General features: G+C 49.1%; 1 protein-coding gene across 6 annotated transcripts in view; it reads right to left on the bottom strand.

The window, feature by feature from the left end:
* Positions 1-1642: 1642 nt before the first annotated feature.
* DENND2A (DENN domain containing 2A) overlaps positions 1643-16927 on the bottom strand; it is a 62253-nt gene continuing 46968 nt past the window's right edge. For 4 of the 6 annotated variants that reach the window (XM_051640499.1, XM_051640512.1, XM_051640510.1 and 1 more), the window contains 7 exons: positions 16611-16759; positions 7482-7659; positions 6648-6689; positions 5207-5324; positions 4340-4579; positions 3151-3237; positions 1643-2365 (listed from right to left, as the gene is read on the bottom strand). In XM_051640499.1, coding sequence (XP_051496459.1) covers positions 2334-2365; positions 3151-3237; positions 4340-4579; positions 5207-5324; positions 6648-6689; positions 7482-7659; positions 16611-16759 — 846 coding nt within the window. In that variant the 3' untranslated portion in view covers positions 1643-2333. Of the gene's footprint in view, positions 2366-3150; positions 3238-4339; positions 4580-5093; positions 5325-6647; positions 6690-7481; positions 7660-16610; positions 16760-16927 lie in introns of those variants that run through there. The other 2 variants (XM_051640521.1, XR_007891644.1) reach the window with 2 other exon arrangements.

The raw sequence follows: 16927 nt of genomic DNA, 5'->3' as shown, positions 1-16927 counted from the left end.
TCAGCTAAGGAGCCCATGTGCATCATGGATTCCAGGAAACTGTCCCACCTCCTTACCACAGCTCCTACTGAGGAAGGCAAAGTCCCATGTTGTTGAAAACTTCTCCTGAGAAGGGGATGGAGAAGCCCCTGGGCACAGGCTTGTCGGCGAAGAACCATGTATGACACCTGCTTCTGGAGGCCTGACCTGAGCCACAAGATCAGCTTCATTTAGGACCCCACAAAGCTTTGCAGGCACACTGCCTACCTTTGCATGTGTGGGTGTATCCCAGTTTTGCATAAGCTCATTTTACTACCATTAAAAAACACCTTTTAAAAAGAGAACCAAAACACAGCATTTGGTTCACCTTCACCTCCATCACCGTTTCCTTTTGTGGGCCGTCACCACCCCCTGTGACAGACTAGGCTTTAAGTACTGCCAGTTTTGCTCAGCACACAGGAGGGGCAGCCCTCCACACCCTCTACCTGGTCACCCCTGCAGGACCCTGACCATGGGGAGTTGGGGTGTAAGTTGGGTAGCATAGAGCTGTGGGTGCTGCTTTCCTGACCCCTGCTCAGCGTGGCACTACTGCTGTTCGGTGATTATGGCACTCACCATAGAACCACAGAGAGGTTGAGGTGGGAAGGGACGTCTTTGAGGTCATCTGGGTCAACCCCCTGCTCCAGCAGTGCCGCCTGGAGCTATTTGCCCAGTTTATTTGGTCCTCAGATAGCAGCACATGCCACAGTCATGACAAGCCCCACTACACTGGGAGCCAGCCAAGCACTATCTCCCCAAGCACTCACCTTTCTACCCACCCAGCTGCCCACTTCTGCCACCATCCATAACAAACCCTTTCCTCTGTCCTTAAACATGGGAGAGGAAGAGGCTGCCATTGTAGGAAACCTTGGTAAAGCAGGCTTCAAAAAGATTCATAGAGCAGCACTGGACCCACAACTTCACCTCCATTACCAAGGGGAGGTGAGATCCTCTGAACCCCACTGCTGGTCAACAAGGCTCTCTTCCCTGGGAAAGCCTAATGACTGCAGGGGCACCCAGACCATCTTCAAAACCTCTGTCAGCCCTGTGTAGCCCAGTGTAGCATGGCTACCTGCATACAGCTCTCACCCTGCAATCCCCAGGAGCTGGGGAAGAGACTTCCCTTCAGGCCACAGAAGAGCTGCACCTGGTTTCCTCTCCAAAGAGCAGAGGAAACCCAAGAATGCACCAGTTGCTCTCACAAGTGGTGCAAGGGAAATAGCTTTTGTACCAGCTGGAAAAGAGCCCTCATCTCCTCCTCAATCTCCATGCGCCTCCCCTGACACCTCCCCACCAAAAGGAAGGAGAGGCAAGCAGGAGGTCCTACCTCCTGACTAACCAGGAACTCAGAAGGTGGTAGAAGGCACTCTCCCCTTGCCCGTTTCCTACTGTGTTCCTTGGCAGCAACACCCCAGGTAGAAGAGGACAGCCCACCTAAACTTCGGGCTTGCCCTGCAAGTGGCCAGGCAAGGGAATGAGTCCACCCAGGCTGTGAGGCTCACAGGGAAGCCAAGGGCCTGGCCAAGCTGAGGGGTCAGCTGCTAGATGTTCATGCTCAGCACCAGGTGGGCTGGTGGGCAGACAAAGCTTGTCCCTTTACCCAACACACCAAGGTCTGCACGCTTTTTACACCACTCACTTTTAATTACACTGTGTAAAAAAAGGCCTCTCCTCATGCCAGGACTCCCTGGCACAGCCACCCAGGAAGCTGGCTGGCCTATCAAGTCCTCAGTAGATTTAGTGGTTCCCTCTCACCCTTCTCCCTTGCTTGGAAGTCCCTCCTGGTCAGTCCACATTATCCTTGCAGCCCTCAGTGTCCTCGCTTTGCACAGACCTATTTCCATTCGTCTCTGTTCCTCCTCTACTCTGTGCCTGAGCTTTTCCTGCTCAGTCCCCTGGGAGTCCTGCTTTGGCTTCCTGCAGCACCAATTGGAGAGAGGAGGCAGGGCAAGAGTCATCGGTTAATAATTGTTCTAACCCAAATATAAATAGAAAAATACAACAAAACAAAGAGTTGACTAGCTATGAGATCCAATCTGCTGGGATGCCTGCAACGTGCTAGTGCAGAGTTCAGAGAGTGCTTGGTCCAGTGCATGGTACTGTAGATATCCAGAAGTCTGTCCTGGCAGCCCAGCAGCCATCAAATCTTCCTGTGGCACCAGACACCAGTGGGAGTGCATCCCAGACGTGGTCAGCACACCCAAGGCTGTTGGCTCCTGGAAGCAGGCTGAATGGGAATGGTTGATAATAGTCTGATTTATTGCTGTTAAATGGTAAAGCCATTCTCTTCTATGGAACAAGGATGTGCTTCGCTTCTACTTTTTGTGGAGGAATTTCATTTTGCTGCCTGGAGAGACGGAGAAAAGAAAATGGATTTATCAGGCAAAACAAGTGTCACTGTTCCTACCACTATCAGCTGAGCAAGTCTATGCAGAGAATTGCCTCTTCTGCCAGCCCTGGGTCCTTATCCACAGTCACCTGCTCTGCAAAGCTCAAGTAGGTGCCTGCAGAGCAGGTCATAGCTCTGTCCACCCCCTGGGAGCAGCACTGCAAATCGGGACCCTGCAAGCCCCAAGCACATGATCAAACTTCCTTAGCCATGATGTCCAATGGACTTTTCAAGGACTATATCAAGGACTTTTAACAGCAGTCTGGAGCTCTTGTCTAGCCTCACTCACAGTGGAAAATTGTTTCGGTCTTAGGATACTCCTGGACAATTCCCACAGCTGATCCCTATGGGCAAATTTCAAGGCCATGAAGACTGTGTCACTCTGCCCATCAGGAACTGCATCCACCACCCCTGGTTGCTCTATCGCCTCTTCAGACAATCCCATAACCTTCGGAAGATACAGACATAGCTCATGGCCCAAATTTTGGTTCCCCACCAACTTCCAGACAACTGGCAGACCAGGGGGCAGAGCCAACAGTGTGCCAGAGCAGGGATACAGTGTGCCAAGCACAGACACATGGTCAGGCACTGATCACTCAAGGTTTAGAGCAGTGCCCTGCAAGAAGCCACACGCAGCCACCAGCCAAGTCCTGCCACCCTTCAGCAGCTTCTTTGCTGCCAAACCTGAAGGCAACAAGAAGCCCAAGCCTTTTGAGAAGACAAGGGCTTTGCTGGTTCCTTACCAAGGCCTTTCAGGAACCTATTGACTCCACTCTGCTCCCCACTGGGAAGAGTTTCCAGGTACTCCTGAGCCCGTACCTCAAACAGACCTGCAGAAAGAAAGAAGTCAGCAACTTCTCTTTTGCTTCCCTATAAAAAAAAGAGAGAACGCCCACCTGGAAGAACACTGTCCTGGCTTACCAAGAAACTGTTGCACATGAGAACAAACAACTCACCCCACCTCCTCCATCAGCTGAGTCTGGATCTGGAGTGGGAGCTTCGGTCTGTGTTTGTAGGGCTCCCAGCAAAGAATCCCAGCTACCACCTGCTCCCCCACTATGCCAAGCTTTTGTACCTTGCACAGGGAGAGACAAAACCTCTGTTTGCTCTGCTTGACCATGGCTAAGTCTAGAAAGTGAGATCATCTGGGGAATTGCCACACAGGATTTACCATGCTGCAAAACCTCTTTCATGCAGCCACCTAGTCAAGTGTCCTCTGCTCACTAGTGCTTGGGAGGAAACTGCTAGGCCAGCACTAAGCAACAGCATGGAGGGGAAAATCCAGCTGCCAGTAGAGCCCTCAGGACTGTGGGATAACAGCAGTGAAACAACAGGAGCAGCCCTGGAAAGGACATGAGCATCCACATTTTCTACTAGCCAAAACAGCCACAACCAATCCAGCCAGATCTTCCTCTAGGTAAGGGAAGTGGACAAGAGTGCACATTGTTCCAGCAGTGTATACCTTCAGTGATGGTCCTGATGGGAATTCAACATGGAACGAAGAGGTACACACATGGGGGATACCACTTATGTCCCTTACTGTAGTGGAGAAGGGTGTCTGTGACCCCAACCTCAACAAGAAACTACCAGATCACGCACAAAAAGCCCCTGTTCTACAGCAGCCAGTTCCCATGCCCTGTGCAAACACTATGTCCCACCACGCTCCTGTGAGGCCAGGCTCCCCTTTGGGAATATAAGGAGAGACAAAAAAATCCCTGAGTGACTTCTGGAAGGCTGCACAGGGCTGTCAGAACAAACCATCAGCCTGTGTTAGCCCTTCCCTACCATCTCCCTCCTGGTGTCCCTGCACAGACACTGCAGCCTCCAGCCACGGGTTTGAGGATGGAGCTGGCAACTGGTGAGCATCTCCTGGCTCTCTTGGGAGCAACATCAGAGTTTTCATGACTGCAGAGCCCAGGCAGAGCCCCTCACCTCTGATCCCCTGCTTCCGCAGCTCCCGCTCCTGAATGAAACCCCCAAACATCTGCGTCTCCATGAAGACCTCGAGGAAGCGTCGGAGGCTCTTGGAGGAGACAGACTTGCGGAAAGCTTCACGCTGCAGGGTCCGCTCCTCTCGCTCGGTCGGGGTCAGGAAGAGGGAGTAGTGGCCCACAATCTCCACAAAGAAACGCACAAAGGCCTCGGACACCACCTCATTCAAAGGGCTGGTCTCTGAGGAGAAAAGAAAGTGGCAGCGGTGAGGATAATGCTGTAAGGATGTGCCAGGAAAAGCCCTGGTCACAAACTCCCTGGCTTTTTGAAGACCTAGGCTGAGTAGAAAAAGCTGCTCAAGGGAGACAGCATCCTAGGAAGTGCTTGCCATGGAATAGCACTGGGCTGCTTCTATTTTGAAAGCCACCATGTTTTGCCTTGGCTCCCCTGCAATGAGGAGTTGCCCATAGTGCCCCCAAAGACCTGTCTCAGCCCAGGTGCCTGTGAGCCACACAGTTGCCTCTGAGACTGCAGCTCTCCAGGCGGACTGTTGCCCAGAGGAGCCTGCATCACTCAGGCGAGCAGCAGAGAGGGGCCTGTGGGATCCCCCACTCCAAAAGGAATACAGGTGTTCCCTGGAGCCCTAAGGAAAGCACAGTCAGGAAAGGGTAAGCACTGTTTCTCTTCACACAAAGAGAACTGAAACCGGTGCAAAGGAATATTTAACAGAGCTGCAACCAAAATCCTCACCTACCTCCAGCTTCTGTGGTGTTAAATTAATACAAGCCTAGTTCTCCCCTAAGAAGCGACAGGAGAAAAAGAGGCAGGCAGAGACGTGGTTTTAAGCTGAAAGGCACCGAGCTTTACCCTGCTTGCCATTGACAGGGCCCTCCTCTTTGTCGCTTGCCAGCTCGTTCCTCTGCTCCAAGATGTGCTCCAGGGCGGCCTGCAGCTTGCGGGGAAGGATGGAGTCCTCATCTTCCATCTGCAAAACAGAGCCACCCCCTCAGGGCCTGGGCCATGGCCAGCCCCTGCCCTTCTCACCAGCTCCGATCCTGTCCCCAGCACAGCAGGGGGAGCACTAAAAACGAACCACGAGGAGAGGGAGAACTCGCAATACACTTGGCCCTTTCCCAGCACCTCCCAGTGCAGGACTATCAAGGAGCACAAGAGAGAAAAAGGGGGTGTCCTGCCCCAAATATTCTCCTGTTCTGCAAGAACTTCAGGTGCCTGACCCGAGAGGCTGCCAGACAGTGCCCACCCGTGGCCCCACAGCCCCCCGTGGGCGCTCCCACCGCCACAGCGGGGACGCAGCCGGCGTGCAGCCAGGTGAGCACAACCCCCTGCTCAGCTCTGCCCTGGCGCTGATCCCGTCACAGAGGCGGAAGAAGCTCCCGCAGACCAAGGAACTGCTTGGTGACTGTGTGCAAGCTCCCACCAGCCCTGGCTGAGACACCATGATTTGACTTCAGCCTTGCAGAGGAGGTGCAAGGTGAAGCGCTTCCCTTGCAGCTCAGGCAGCCGAGCCAGAGCTGCTCAAAGGAGTGGCCTTCACCCACACGCTGCTCCCTGCAGCGGGAGGTGCACTTGTCCCATCCTACCTGTGGGTCCTGAGGCACGGCTGAGACTGAAGCAGCCAGCAGTGCTCAGAGATCTGCTGAAAAGCCCGGGGGGTAAAACTAGCTTCCCGGCCAGGAGCATGTTTACACATCTATCCTCGCCCCTTCGTTATCCCATTCTTTCTCTTCACAACAAAGGGAAGTAAAAATCAGCAGGCAATCTCTCATCTGCAAAGCAACATACAGGCAGACTCCCATGTGCTGGCTTCCTGCAAGGAGCAAGGAATCACAAACTCCTTGGGCAGGAAGGGGTTTGAAGAAATCACCAAGGCCCCCTTCACCACTCAGGGCCAGGTATGCAATAGAAGATGGACTGACAGACACAGGCTGGAACAGCCCCTGTTGCTCCCCAGCAGACAGTGCTAAGTTGAGGTTTTCTAGCTCTGTCCTCAGCCTTACAGGCTGACACTTAAGGACCTGCAGTGCTCAAGTGCTGCCACTAACCCTCTTTAAAAAAATAAGAGAGAGAATAAACAATGATTCAGTCCTCAATGCTGTGGTTTGGGACTATCATATTGCATATATGTGTACACAGCAACCACTGTAACACTGCCATGCACAAATCCTGCCTCAGTTTGTGTGGGGAGTAAACAATCCAGCCAGCCAGGGCGGTCAGCAAACATGGATGGAGATAAGGTGTGGAGGAAGAAGGGGACAGAAGGTGAAAGATACAAAACAGCTCTGCTCACCTGTCTCAGAAACCGGTTATTTACAAGGTCAACAACGAGGACCTAAGAATGAGAGAGCAAGAATAAAAAGGGGAAATAATTATTTCCATCATCAGAGTTTATCTTAACCTGTAACTGCTCTGGAAGAAATGCTTTGGCCCTGCCCCTGTTCCTCCTACCCACCACTGCAGCCGGAGCAGGCACCCAGCGTGAGCCAAGAGCTGAGCCTTGTTGCAGTTTTCTAACCACCTTGCCACAGAACAGCCTGGACAGCAGGAAGCAGTTCTCCAAGCCAGGCCCACTGCTCCCCACCACCGTGTCAGGGTCAGAGCTCTGTCTTTTCTCCCTGTGCACTGCACCGCTGTCCCCTGGGTGGGCAGTGAAGAAAATGCCTCCTCAGTCACATTCCGCCTTGCTGCCTTCACCCTTGGGCACCCTGAATCTGGTTCTTAATTCTTGATTCCTTTCATTAGGCACCTGTGTTAAATAGAGGGACAGGTATCCTGGCCAATGAGTAGCAATCATACTTCAAGCCTGGTGGATTTTGTGCTTAGTCCCTGGACAGTGCTATGCAGAAACTTGAACAACATCATCTCCTACCCACAGCAGCTCCAGGGTGGGAGATCCCAGCCCCCCACCTTCCCAAGCTGCAAACAAGGAAGCACGCAGCCCTCTGCCTCCTCAGGGGATGTCCACCTCCTCCCTCACCCCGCGCCTGCAGGAGCCAGAGGTTGAGACCCTCAGCTCCTCCATCTGCCAAGGCAGATTCTCAAGGACAGCCTTTCTGGGACAGATGACAACTGGGCCCACTGGAAGCAACCAAGAGCACGGACATGGAGGGGGTGCAGGGCTCACCTCCTCCACTGGGAGCTCCTTCAGGCGGGGCAGGGAGCTGGAGAGCAGGCCGATGAGGAAGGGGGTGGGCGAGCACACAATGTCGATCATGGAAGGTGGCAGCACAGGGATGTAGGTGTGCTGCCAGGTGAAGGGGTACAGGAGGGCCACCGTGGCATGGCAGCACTTGGAGAGAGTGCTGGAAGATGAAACACAAACAAGAGGAATGGCTGGTCAGTCAGGAGGTGAGTGGTGCTTCCTAGAAACCACGGCGCTCTCAGTTGTTCCCTGATTGATCTCTGTAATTACTAGGGGCTTTCCCAATTTCTGACCCAAATTTTCAGGCGTGGGAGCAATGATTGGAGACAGGAGCCCAGGTTACAAGAGACTATCCTGGCACATGTGCATGGAACAAGAGATGGGTCCCACTGAATCCGGGAGCTGGTCCTTCAGTGCCCCAGTGGGAAATACCACAGACATAAGATCTTTCATGCCACTGCCTCTCATTAGATAAATGAGTTAATTCTCTCACAGCATGCCTCTGTGGCTGTTCCCATGGGAAAGCCACAGCTCTGAATGCACAGGGGCTACACTGTCCAGCAAAGACAGGACACAACTGTGGGGTGCAGAGCACGGTTCCACTACTACAGCAGCTCTTTGCTGGGCTGCATGGTGGGCCACTTACCTGCTGGTCATCCTCCTGGCCTTGTCAGTGCAGCTGGATGTGCAGCTTGGACCCCCTGGCAAAGCCCCAGGCACAACCTACAGCCACAAGGTCCCCAGGTGTTCCTGCAGGCCATTCTAGCCATGATCCTGCCCCTTGCCTTGCTACCTGTACAGCATGCCTTTGGGTAACCCGTAGCAGGAGCAGTCACATGCCAATGGTGTGCTTTTCTATAGGTCTCAATCATTCCGATAGGTCCTAGCAGCCATGCCAGAGCATGGGGGAAGGAGAAAGGCAGTGGTCTCCAGCCAGAGGCTATCCAGGCACCCTGCTGCCTGTGGAGCTTGCCAAGGCTACTCAGAACCATGGAAGAGTGAAATCCCTGGAGGTGAGCACACAGCCAGCCTCTATGGGATGCTGCCCACAGCTCACAGGACTGCAGCTTTCCTTCTTTCCCCTTCATATGTCATCAGCAGCTTGGCTATAAGTGCCTTTGCTGACAACTTCCAAGAAGGTCCATCCAGAAACCCCATCAACTCTCTGGCAGGAGACAGGCAGGGGCTGCAGTCTAACAGAGCAGAACTTGCTGCAGGGCACCAGTTACTCATCCATTCTGGATCTGGAAGCATTTGTATGCATCAAGCAAAGGGGAAGGCTTGCCATTATAAACCCATATATAACATAATTTTGTTTTACTAGCATTCAGATCTCAACAGACTGGAGGAGGGAAAGGAGGCTGGTGCAGCCAGAGGAGTCATGTCGCCAGGGAAGGGCGCCCGGCTGGCTCCTGTTAAACTCCACAGGGGAACTTACACTCAGCAACCTGGATCTGGCAGTTTATTGATGACTCGAGAGGGGTAGGGCTTGAGGGGCATGGACTCCACCTCACTCTGAAAAGCAAAGCCTGCTTTCTTCCCCCACCCCTAGCTCCAGCTAAGAATGGTGGGTTGGAATCCCTGTGCTGCAACCACTAACACGTGCAGCGCAGAGTGTGGTGGCTGGGCCACAGCTGGCTGGCTTTCACCAGACCAGTTTGCTTTAGCAGAACAGAATTGTGGTTTGCTGGGATATCAGCATGACCATAGGAATAAATCAAACAGAAAACATGGTTAAACACATGATGCTTTTTGAAGATAAGTAAAGCCCAGGGGAGAGGCTGGAATCTGCTTAACCTGAGAATTTTATCTAGGACTGCAATAGGTAGGGAACAGGCGCTTGAGAGGGACAACTGGGATGTACATGCTGAGAAAGGCTTTTCACAAGATAGGACCAGCTTCCTCTCCCTGCACTCACAGAAGCTTGTCTCTTCTCTATAAAAACAGAGGAAAACCCTTCAACAGCCGTGTCACAGACTAGTGGCTTTAAGCCTTTACATGGGAAAAACCTCTCAGTTACATATTCTTCTTGTTCAGGAATGTTTAACTGGAAGCCCAGTGTTAAACCTTGACCAGGAAGGTCTTATGAGTATCCCCCTTCCTCCTCCACATCACTCCTGCTGGCTGTCCCTCTGTTGCTTCTCTCAAGCTGTGTCTGCCCTCATCAGCAAGCCCATGTCTTGCTGTGTCTACCACACAGGCAAGGCAGAGAACAAATCTGAGAGAAATAAAATGAAAATAATGAGAAAACACAGAGCTAGTAAGAAACAGGATCATTTAACAAAAAAACAAACCAAAACAACACCAAAAAAACAAAATACACCCAGAAAAAGTGCAAGAAGAATATCAGAGTAGATTATTTCTCTTGTATCTTTCATACAAGCCAATCTTGAAAGGAACTCCAACAAAAGTGAATGTGCCATCTCACAAGTGCACTCCAAGTTAATGACATCCTTTTAAAACTGTCTCCTTTGAGGCAGTGTTACTTGTACACCCATACATTTCAGGCTGTGTTAGCAGATGCAAAGGTAGGGGCTTCTGTTTCCCTCCATTACCACAGAGCATATTTTCCACTCCTTAATTTCTGACTGATAATAGGTCCAGTAACAACAACAGCATCATTATGGTGAAAGCTGAAATAAGTCCTTTCATCATCTGTGTGCAGCACTGAGGCATTGCTCTTAGACCACCACCACTGGACTTCCTCTTCTTTGAAGAGAAGTTGAAGATGGAACTATTAGAAGTTCCACCTTTGTGACAAATCCACAATCTTGAAGGCACATCCAACTTTCCTGCCTAAAGGTAGGAACTGCCTTTATAGACAGTACTTGAAAACCAAGGGAAAGGATCTACACGATTCCAGGTAGCTCCAAAGAGGGAACAGTGAGCAGCTGAAGTACATGGTTATTTATGGACTGGTGAGATATTACAACATGCTGTATCCTGCTGTATTTATGGTGGCTTGTTCTTCCCTCAACCCTGCTCTCCAGTCCCAGCGAGCACACATGGTACGTGAGAGATTAAGTGGGAGGAAAGATGGCTGAGGTCCAGTTAGCGGAAGTTGCAGACAGAGCGGTGAAAGTCTGAAATTGTAGGCACCATACAGTGGGAAGCAAAAAAGAAAGCTTCCCATTCCACCTTCCCATCTGTGAATGCCTCATCACCCCCAGGATAAATCCTAGTGATTCTGCTCTGAAGTATTTTATATTGTGGAAGACATTTCCAGGGAACAATACTGACAGGGGGTTGAGGTCTGTGAGCTTCCTTTGAAGGCAGAGCAGTTCAGAGATGGACACAGAGGAGGTAACATCGAGGTGCCTCTTCCATATGGGATTCAGTCAGACTTTCTCTGCAGATAAGTCTCAGGCAGCTACAGCAGAGCCCTGGTCCTTTGGAATTACTCCAGCCTAAGCTCCCTCCTTCTCTTGAATGCAGCACTGCAACAAGCAATAAAGGACTGCTGATTCACACCACAGCTGCTGAGCCTTGCAAAATAATCCTCTATGATAAATTCCTCTTATGCCATCTGTGTGACCGTGTGCTCTTCAGGCAGTAGTGACAGGGGAAAGTGCCCAAACTACACCTCAGCTGTAATACAGCAGGTACCCCTCTGTGTGGAAGGTGAATATGGCCACTGAAGTTCTGTGGACTGCTCAAGCTGGACGCCTCTTGCTGTGAGATGTCCACAGAATCAACCAGAGTTGTTGTGCACAGCACAAGCAGAACAGTTTAATGCACTCTCAAAGCACAATTTATTTCAGTGTCTCTCAGACCTGTGAGGGCTCTTATACCAAACAGGCAGCCAATGCCTTTGGGTAGCTACAGCCAGTGTCTCTGCTGAAATCCTGATATCCCAGGACGTAAGTGCCGCAACTATGACAGCTGCCACCACTGAAATAATACTGACCCAGGGTGCTGTGATTTGCTTGGTGCACTCTGGATGCCACTAGAAATCAAGAGGTCTACCCAGTGTAATTGCAGTGTGCTCTGAGGAGTGCCATGCATCACCACCAGGCCACACAAGTTCAATGCCAGCTGTTCAAATGGAACACAGATACCACTTTTTAAGGCTTTTGGTTTCAACAGCTAACTCTTAAAATCCTTCAAGTCTTTAAGGTTGCAGACAGAACAACTTTCAAGATCCCAAGCACATTTTCATTCAGCCTCCTGTAGGGAGCATGGCTGAGCAGCATCTCTGATGTCACCTGCACAGGAGCTTGCAGGAAAGACTGAGATATTGCTAGTACAGAGGCTGGAAAGTATTGATGTACACAAAGAGCTGTGTCAGATCCCTCCCTGAAGGGCTGATTTGGATAGACTGACACACAGATGTCTGGCTGAGCACTCCCTTGGCCAGAACAATGATTTTGCAGCAATTGGTGACATTCATTTGCCCCAACAGCAGGCTTTCTCACCACACAGCATCCTATGCAAAAAACCAATCACACCTAGGCAGCTGCTGCTTCGTGGTAGTCACCTTGAACAGAGTCAGCCAATACAGAATCTGCACAAAACAGGCGCAACTACTTAGAAACTCTACTTCTTTTCCTGGCAAAACTTGCTCCAAGACTAGCTTGACATGCCCTAAAAAAGACACCGTGACAACTTGCAGCAGCTTCTAAGGAAGGATACTGGCTGCTCAGACTGGTTGTTTTACTCCCAGACTTCAGACTGGTTTTCCACAGTATTGAATCAACCAGCATTTTGGAGTTTACTGCCAGAAAATCCTTTGCTCCCAGCATAAAACAAACTGCTGAAAATACACTAGCATTGGGCAACTTAACATGGTTTGATTACATGCTTTTTTCTTCTTTTCTTTTTTATAAGCTGTGCTACAGTAGGATTCCTTTTACTAACACCTTCGGATTTCTGACACTGTGTCACATCTGGATTAACTTATGATGGATCACAGATCTGCTTTACAACATTTAACAGGCACAGAAGGTTCCAGATTTTGCCCTGTGACTTTGCACAGCATTGCTGCAAATCCCGCCAGGACGATGCCAGGTTCCAGCAGCTGCAGGGACCGTCGCTGCCTCCCACCGATCTGACAGATTAGTGCGGGTGAAGAAGCAAAGTGTTAAGGTGCTCTGAAGAAACAAGGCTGTTGTCTGACATCCAGACTTCATCCTGGGCTTTCTTTTTTCTCCTTAACCACAATACGAAAAGGAGAAATCTGGGAGGCCGGCATTTGCCGAGATCAGGCTATTTTTGTAGCACACGGAAAAGGCTTCTTTTTGATGATTAATAACCTTTTCTGGGGATGACCACATTTAAAGTGTCTACTCTAATTCTTTCAGATCTGCCTTTGATAGCAATGCCTACTTTGTGTTGTTGACACAGCTGTGGTTTCTGGCAGGGAGAGAGACAATTGCTCAAGTTGGTCAGTTCCACAACAGGCTTTTAAGGCGATTTGGAAAAAGGGTGCCTTGATTTTAAGCCCATATTAAGTTTTCCTGATTTAAAAAGCCCTCTGACTCTAACACATCTCCCCAACAGGCCAGTAAAAACTGCCCAGCTCTAGGCACCTTGTGAAATCAGGCCACTTTCATCTGGAAGAGGCCTCCTAAAACATTGGTCTCCAGTGCCTCAAACTGCATGCCAGGGAGCATCACTTGGAAACAAAAGCAGCTCTGGTGTTGCAATGTTTACAGTGCAGGAGTGAACAAAAGCGAGAGAAGACTACACAGATCAACATAGTTTTAACAAAGTAATTTTCCTGGGTTGTGAGGCAATGTATACTCCAGTTTCCATAGCAACTGAGGGGAAAAAAAACAAACACCCCAAAACTAACAAACCAAATTCTTTCCTTTTCTGCTGCCAAGCTTTGGATTGACCAGTCCTTAAAAAACACTCAATGTTCATTCTAAAGATGGATAAGACAAAGTATTTCACTTGCTGTACACTTGTTAGATGCATTTTTTTGGCTCAGCCTGAAAACATTTCACAGTTCACACAGTATTTGGCATGAGACCTTTCAGCCTACTTTTCCCACAGACTAATTTTACAGCAATTAAAAAATGTAAATAAATTGAATACATCGGTTTCTCTGTCACTCACACCCAGACACACCTTTACACACATGTACAGATAGTGATTGATAGTACCCACACGAAGAACTTCAAAGATGAATGATAAATGTAATTTATTAGGCCACTTCCACCGTATCACCTGCATTCTCCCTATTAATCCATCTCAGCTGGATTATTTCTAGCATTCCTAACATCTGAGTGGTTTCCAACAGCTGCTTTTTTCCTTTTTTTTTTTTTTTTTTTTTTAAATTCTCTTGAACTATTGCCAAAAAGTGTTTCTTTTCTTTAATCTGAAATAGGCATTTTTACACCTGAAGTAAATACTACTTAACATTCATTGAGTTCCATGTGTTCTTGTCCCAGGAAAAGTATCTTTTGGACAGAAGATCCTGTATCTACACCATCAACTTTCCAACAACAAGTAGAAGCCACTGCTTACCTTCTGAAAGGCTCACCAATCCAGTGCCCTCAGGTCACTGGACTGGATTAAAATACAATAGTTTACTTTATTTTGAGGGATATTTTCTTTGTTTTCTGTTTTTCAAGCCTTTAAAGTCCTTTGGGGCAACTTTCAAGATTTTTCTTCACACAAATGAGAGCCAGAGAAATTTCCTGTTTTGTTACAGGAAAAGAAGAAGACTCTCCTGAAACTGCTCAGAGCAAGGTCTTCTCAAAATCATTAAATATTTAAAGTCTTGTAGAGAGCTGGCAAATCTGTGTAAGTTACTTGAATCTGAGCCATGTGGCCTAACTGACCCTGGGTCTTTAAAACATGACAATTCCTTTTTTCACACGAAGAAGTTGTTTATGGACTTGCTGATATTAAAGGTCTTTTCTCCCAAAACAATTCTATGATCCTCTGATTTAGAGATTCTAGAAACTATGATTCTCTATCTCTCTCCCATTTTCTTTTACAGGCCTAGGCAGCTGGACTCATTCCTAAGGACCCTCGATATATTGACAAAAGATACATGGGGTAAAAAAACCTACTAAAATCCATAGAAGTGCTTTGAATTAGAGATATTCTGTATCACACACCATGCTGAAAAAACATGGTAGTGTGTTTTCATATACAGATGTGATAGACAGAGATCAGGTAAACAGAAATCTATCTGAAGTGACACCTTTAAAAAAAAAAACTAAGAGTTTAAAAGGTTCTCTACCATTTATTCTCACAACCCAGCCCTCATGCAGAGATTACAATGTCATCTGTGTCCTTAAGAGATTTTTCTGGAAATGTAAAATTTGTCCTACAGTGGAGGAAAAAAACCTTTGAAAAAAAAAACTGGTCACCATAAGTTATCACACATCATATATGCTACATAGAAATACAGTGTTTGGATGAATTCTTGTCTTTTCAATGCAAATCTGAATGCTCTGCGTGAAATGTGTGGCTTAAGTATCCAGAATAACACATATCATAGAATCACAAAATGTCTTGGGTTGGAAGGGACCTCTAAAGGTCACCTAGTCCAACCCCCCTACAATAAGCAGGGACATCTCCAACCAGATTAGATTGCTCAGAGCCCCATCAAGCCTGACCTTGAATGTCTCCAGGGATGGGGCCTCCACCACCTCTCCAGGCAACCTGTTCCAGCGACCCACCACTCTTGTATTAAAGAACCATTTTATAATGTCCAACCTAAATCCACCCTTTTCTAGCTTAACACCATTACCCCTTGTCCTATCATTAAATGTCCCAGCGAACAGCTCTTCCCCAGCCTTATAGGCCCCTTTCAGGTATTAGAAGGTCACTGTAAGCTTGTCTTCATAGGGGAGGTGCTCCAGCCCTCCAGTCATTTTCATTGCCCTCCTCTGGACACACTCCAACAGGTCCACATCTTTCTTGTGTTGGGGACTCCAAAGCTGGATGCAGTACTTCAGGTGAGGTCTCACCAGGGCAGAGTAGAGGGGAAGAATCACCTCACTGGCCCTGCTGGCTACACTTCTTTTGATGCAGCCCAGGATGTGGTTGGCTTTCTGGGCTGCAACTGCATATTGGTGACTTGGGTCCAGCTTTTCATCCACTAGTACCCCCAGTTTTTTTTCCATGTACCCATGATGATAAAGAAGCAAATCTTCCTCTCTCTCACCCAAGACAGCTGACAAAACCTGCAAGCAGCCCATTCTGCCTGGATGCTGCAGCTTCCCTCTCTCCAGCCTTCCTGTTCCTGTGATGAGACTGCCTGAGCTCTGCCAGCAAAAAGCCCCAGATCCCTGCAGGATGAATTCTTCCCTTAACTTTGCTGTAGAAGGGGCCTCCCCATCCTTTTCCCCAGTGCTCAGTCCCAGAGCTGCATCCTGCTGGCTGGAAGTTGTGAAAAGAGACAGCTTAGGGGCACTGTACACTCCTGAAACCTGAGCATGCTCCTAAGTGTCATTACTCATCCAGGCAGCTTTTCTTTCCCCAGCCTTGGCGAACTCTCCTCTCTGAATCCTCAAGTGCTTCAAGGGCTGGAGAGCCGCCAGCCACCAGCTGCACAAGATCTTAAAGAAGCCTGGGCCCACTTTCAAAATTTAGGAGAGTGAACAAAAATAACAAAAAATCCCCCTAAAACCAGAAATTGAGCAGATTCAAAACAATAGAGGGAAAGCCCTCTGTCTCATTCCCCCTCATTGCATCCTTTACTTTCACCTCTCACAAGAAAAATCTCTAAGAAACAATACTAAAATAGAAGCTGAAGATTTAAGATCTTGTGACACCAGGGAACAACCCAGGAGGGTCAGTGATCTCTGCCTGAGGCTTGATCCTTGGAAACTCCAGCTCAGCTCAGTGGGGAACACTGCAGCATCATGGAGCAAAAGGAAAGGTTTCATTTACTTAGGACCAGGCCTCTGCTCTAAAACCATCTGGAGGAAAGGGAATTTGGTTCTCCTTGGGAACAAGATGCAGCATGCTTTTGCAACCTGCAGGGTGAAATTACAGTGTATGGCCTGGGAAGTACAGCCCTGCTCACATCAGAAAAGAAGGTGGAAAAGAGCAAAAGTAAATAAGCACAAGGTAGAGAGATCAGTTGCTGCAGCCTTCTCTGACTTCCTTCCTTGGCAGCATTTTGTTCAAGGAAATGCAAAAGGGTACCTGAGCTTGTCTGCGACAAAGATCACCCTCCTTTCCAGAAGCAGGGAGGCGAAGACTCTGCTCAGGTGCCGCACGCTGAGGGATGTGAATAAGGACTCAAAATCAACATGCTCAAGCCTGGAGTCAAGAGGCCGCCGCAGTTCGATGACCTGTTGGAGAGAAAAAGACCAGAGGTCACCTCTCACCATCCACCCATGCTGTGGCAAGCAGGGACAGCTAACGAGCAATACTGACTGCCGGGGAACGCCGCACAGCGCTGAGCCCTCAAACAGCCTTTCCTGGTGCTGTCTCCCACAAATCCTTCTTCCAGATGAAAC

Source organism: Apus apus, chromosome 1 (genome assembly GCF_020740795.1).
Source record: "Apus apus isolate bApuApu2 chromosome 1, bApuApu2.pri.cur, whole genome shotgun sequence".
In the NCBI taxonomy this organism is placed as follows: Eukaryota; Metazoa; Chordata; class Aves; order Apodiformes; family Apodidae; genus Apus; species Apus apus.
This window is presented reverse-complemented; position numbering and strand designations above follow the sequence as displayed.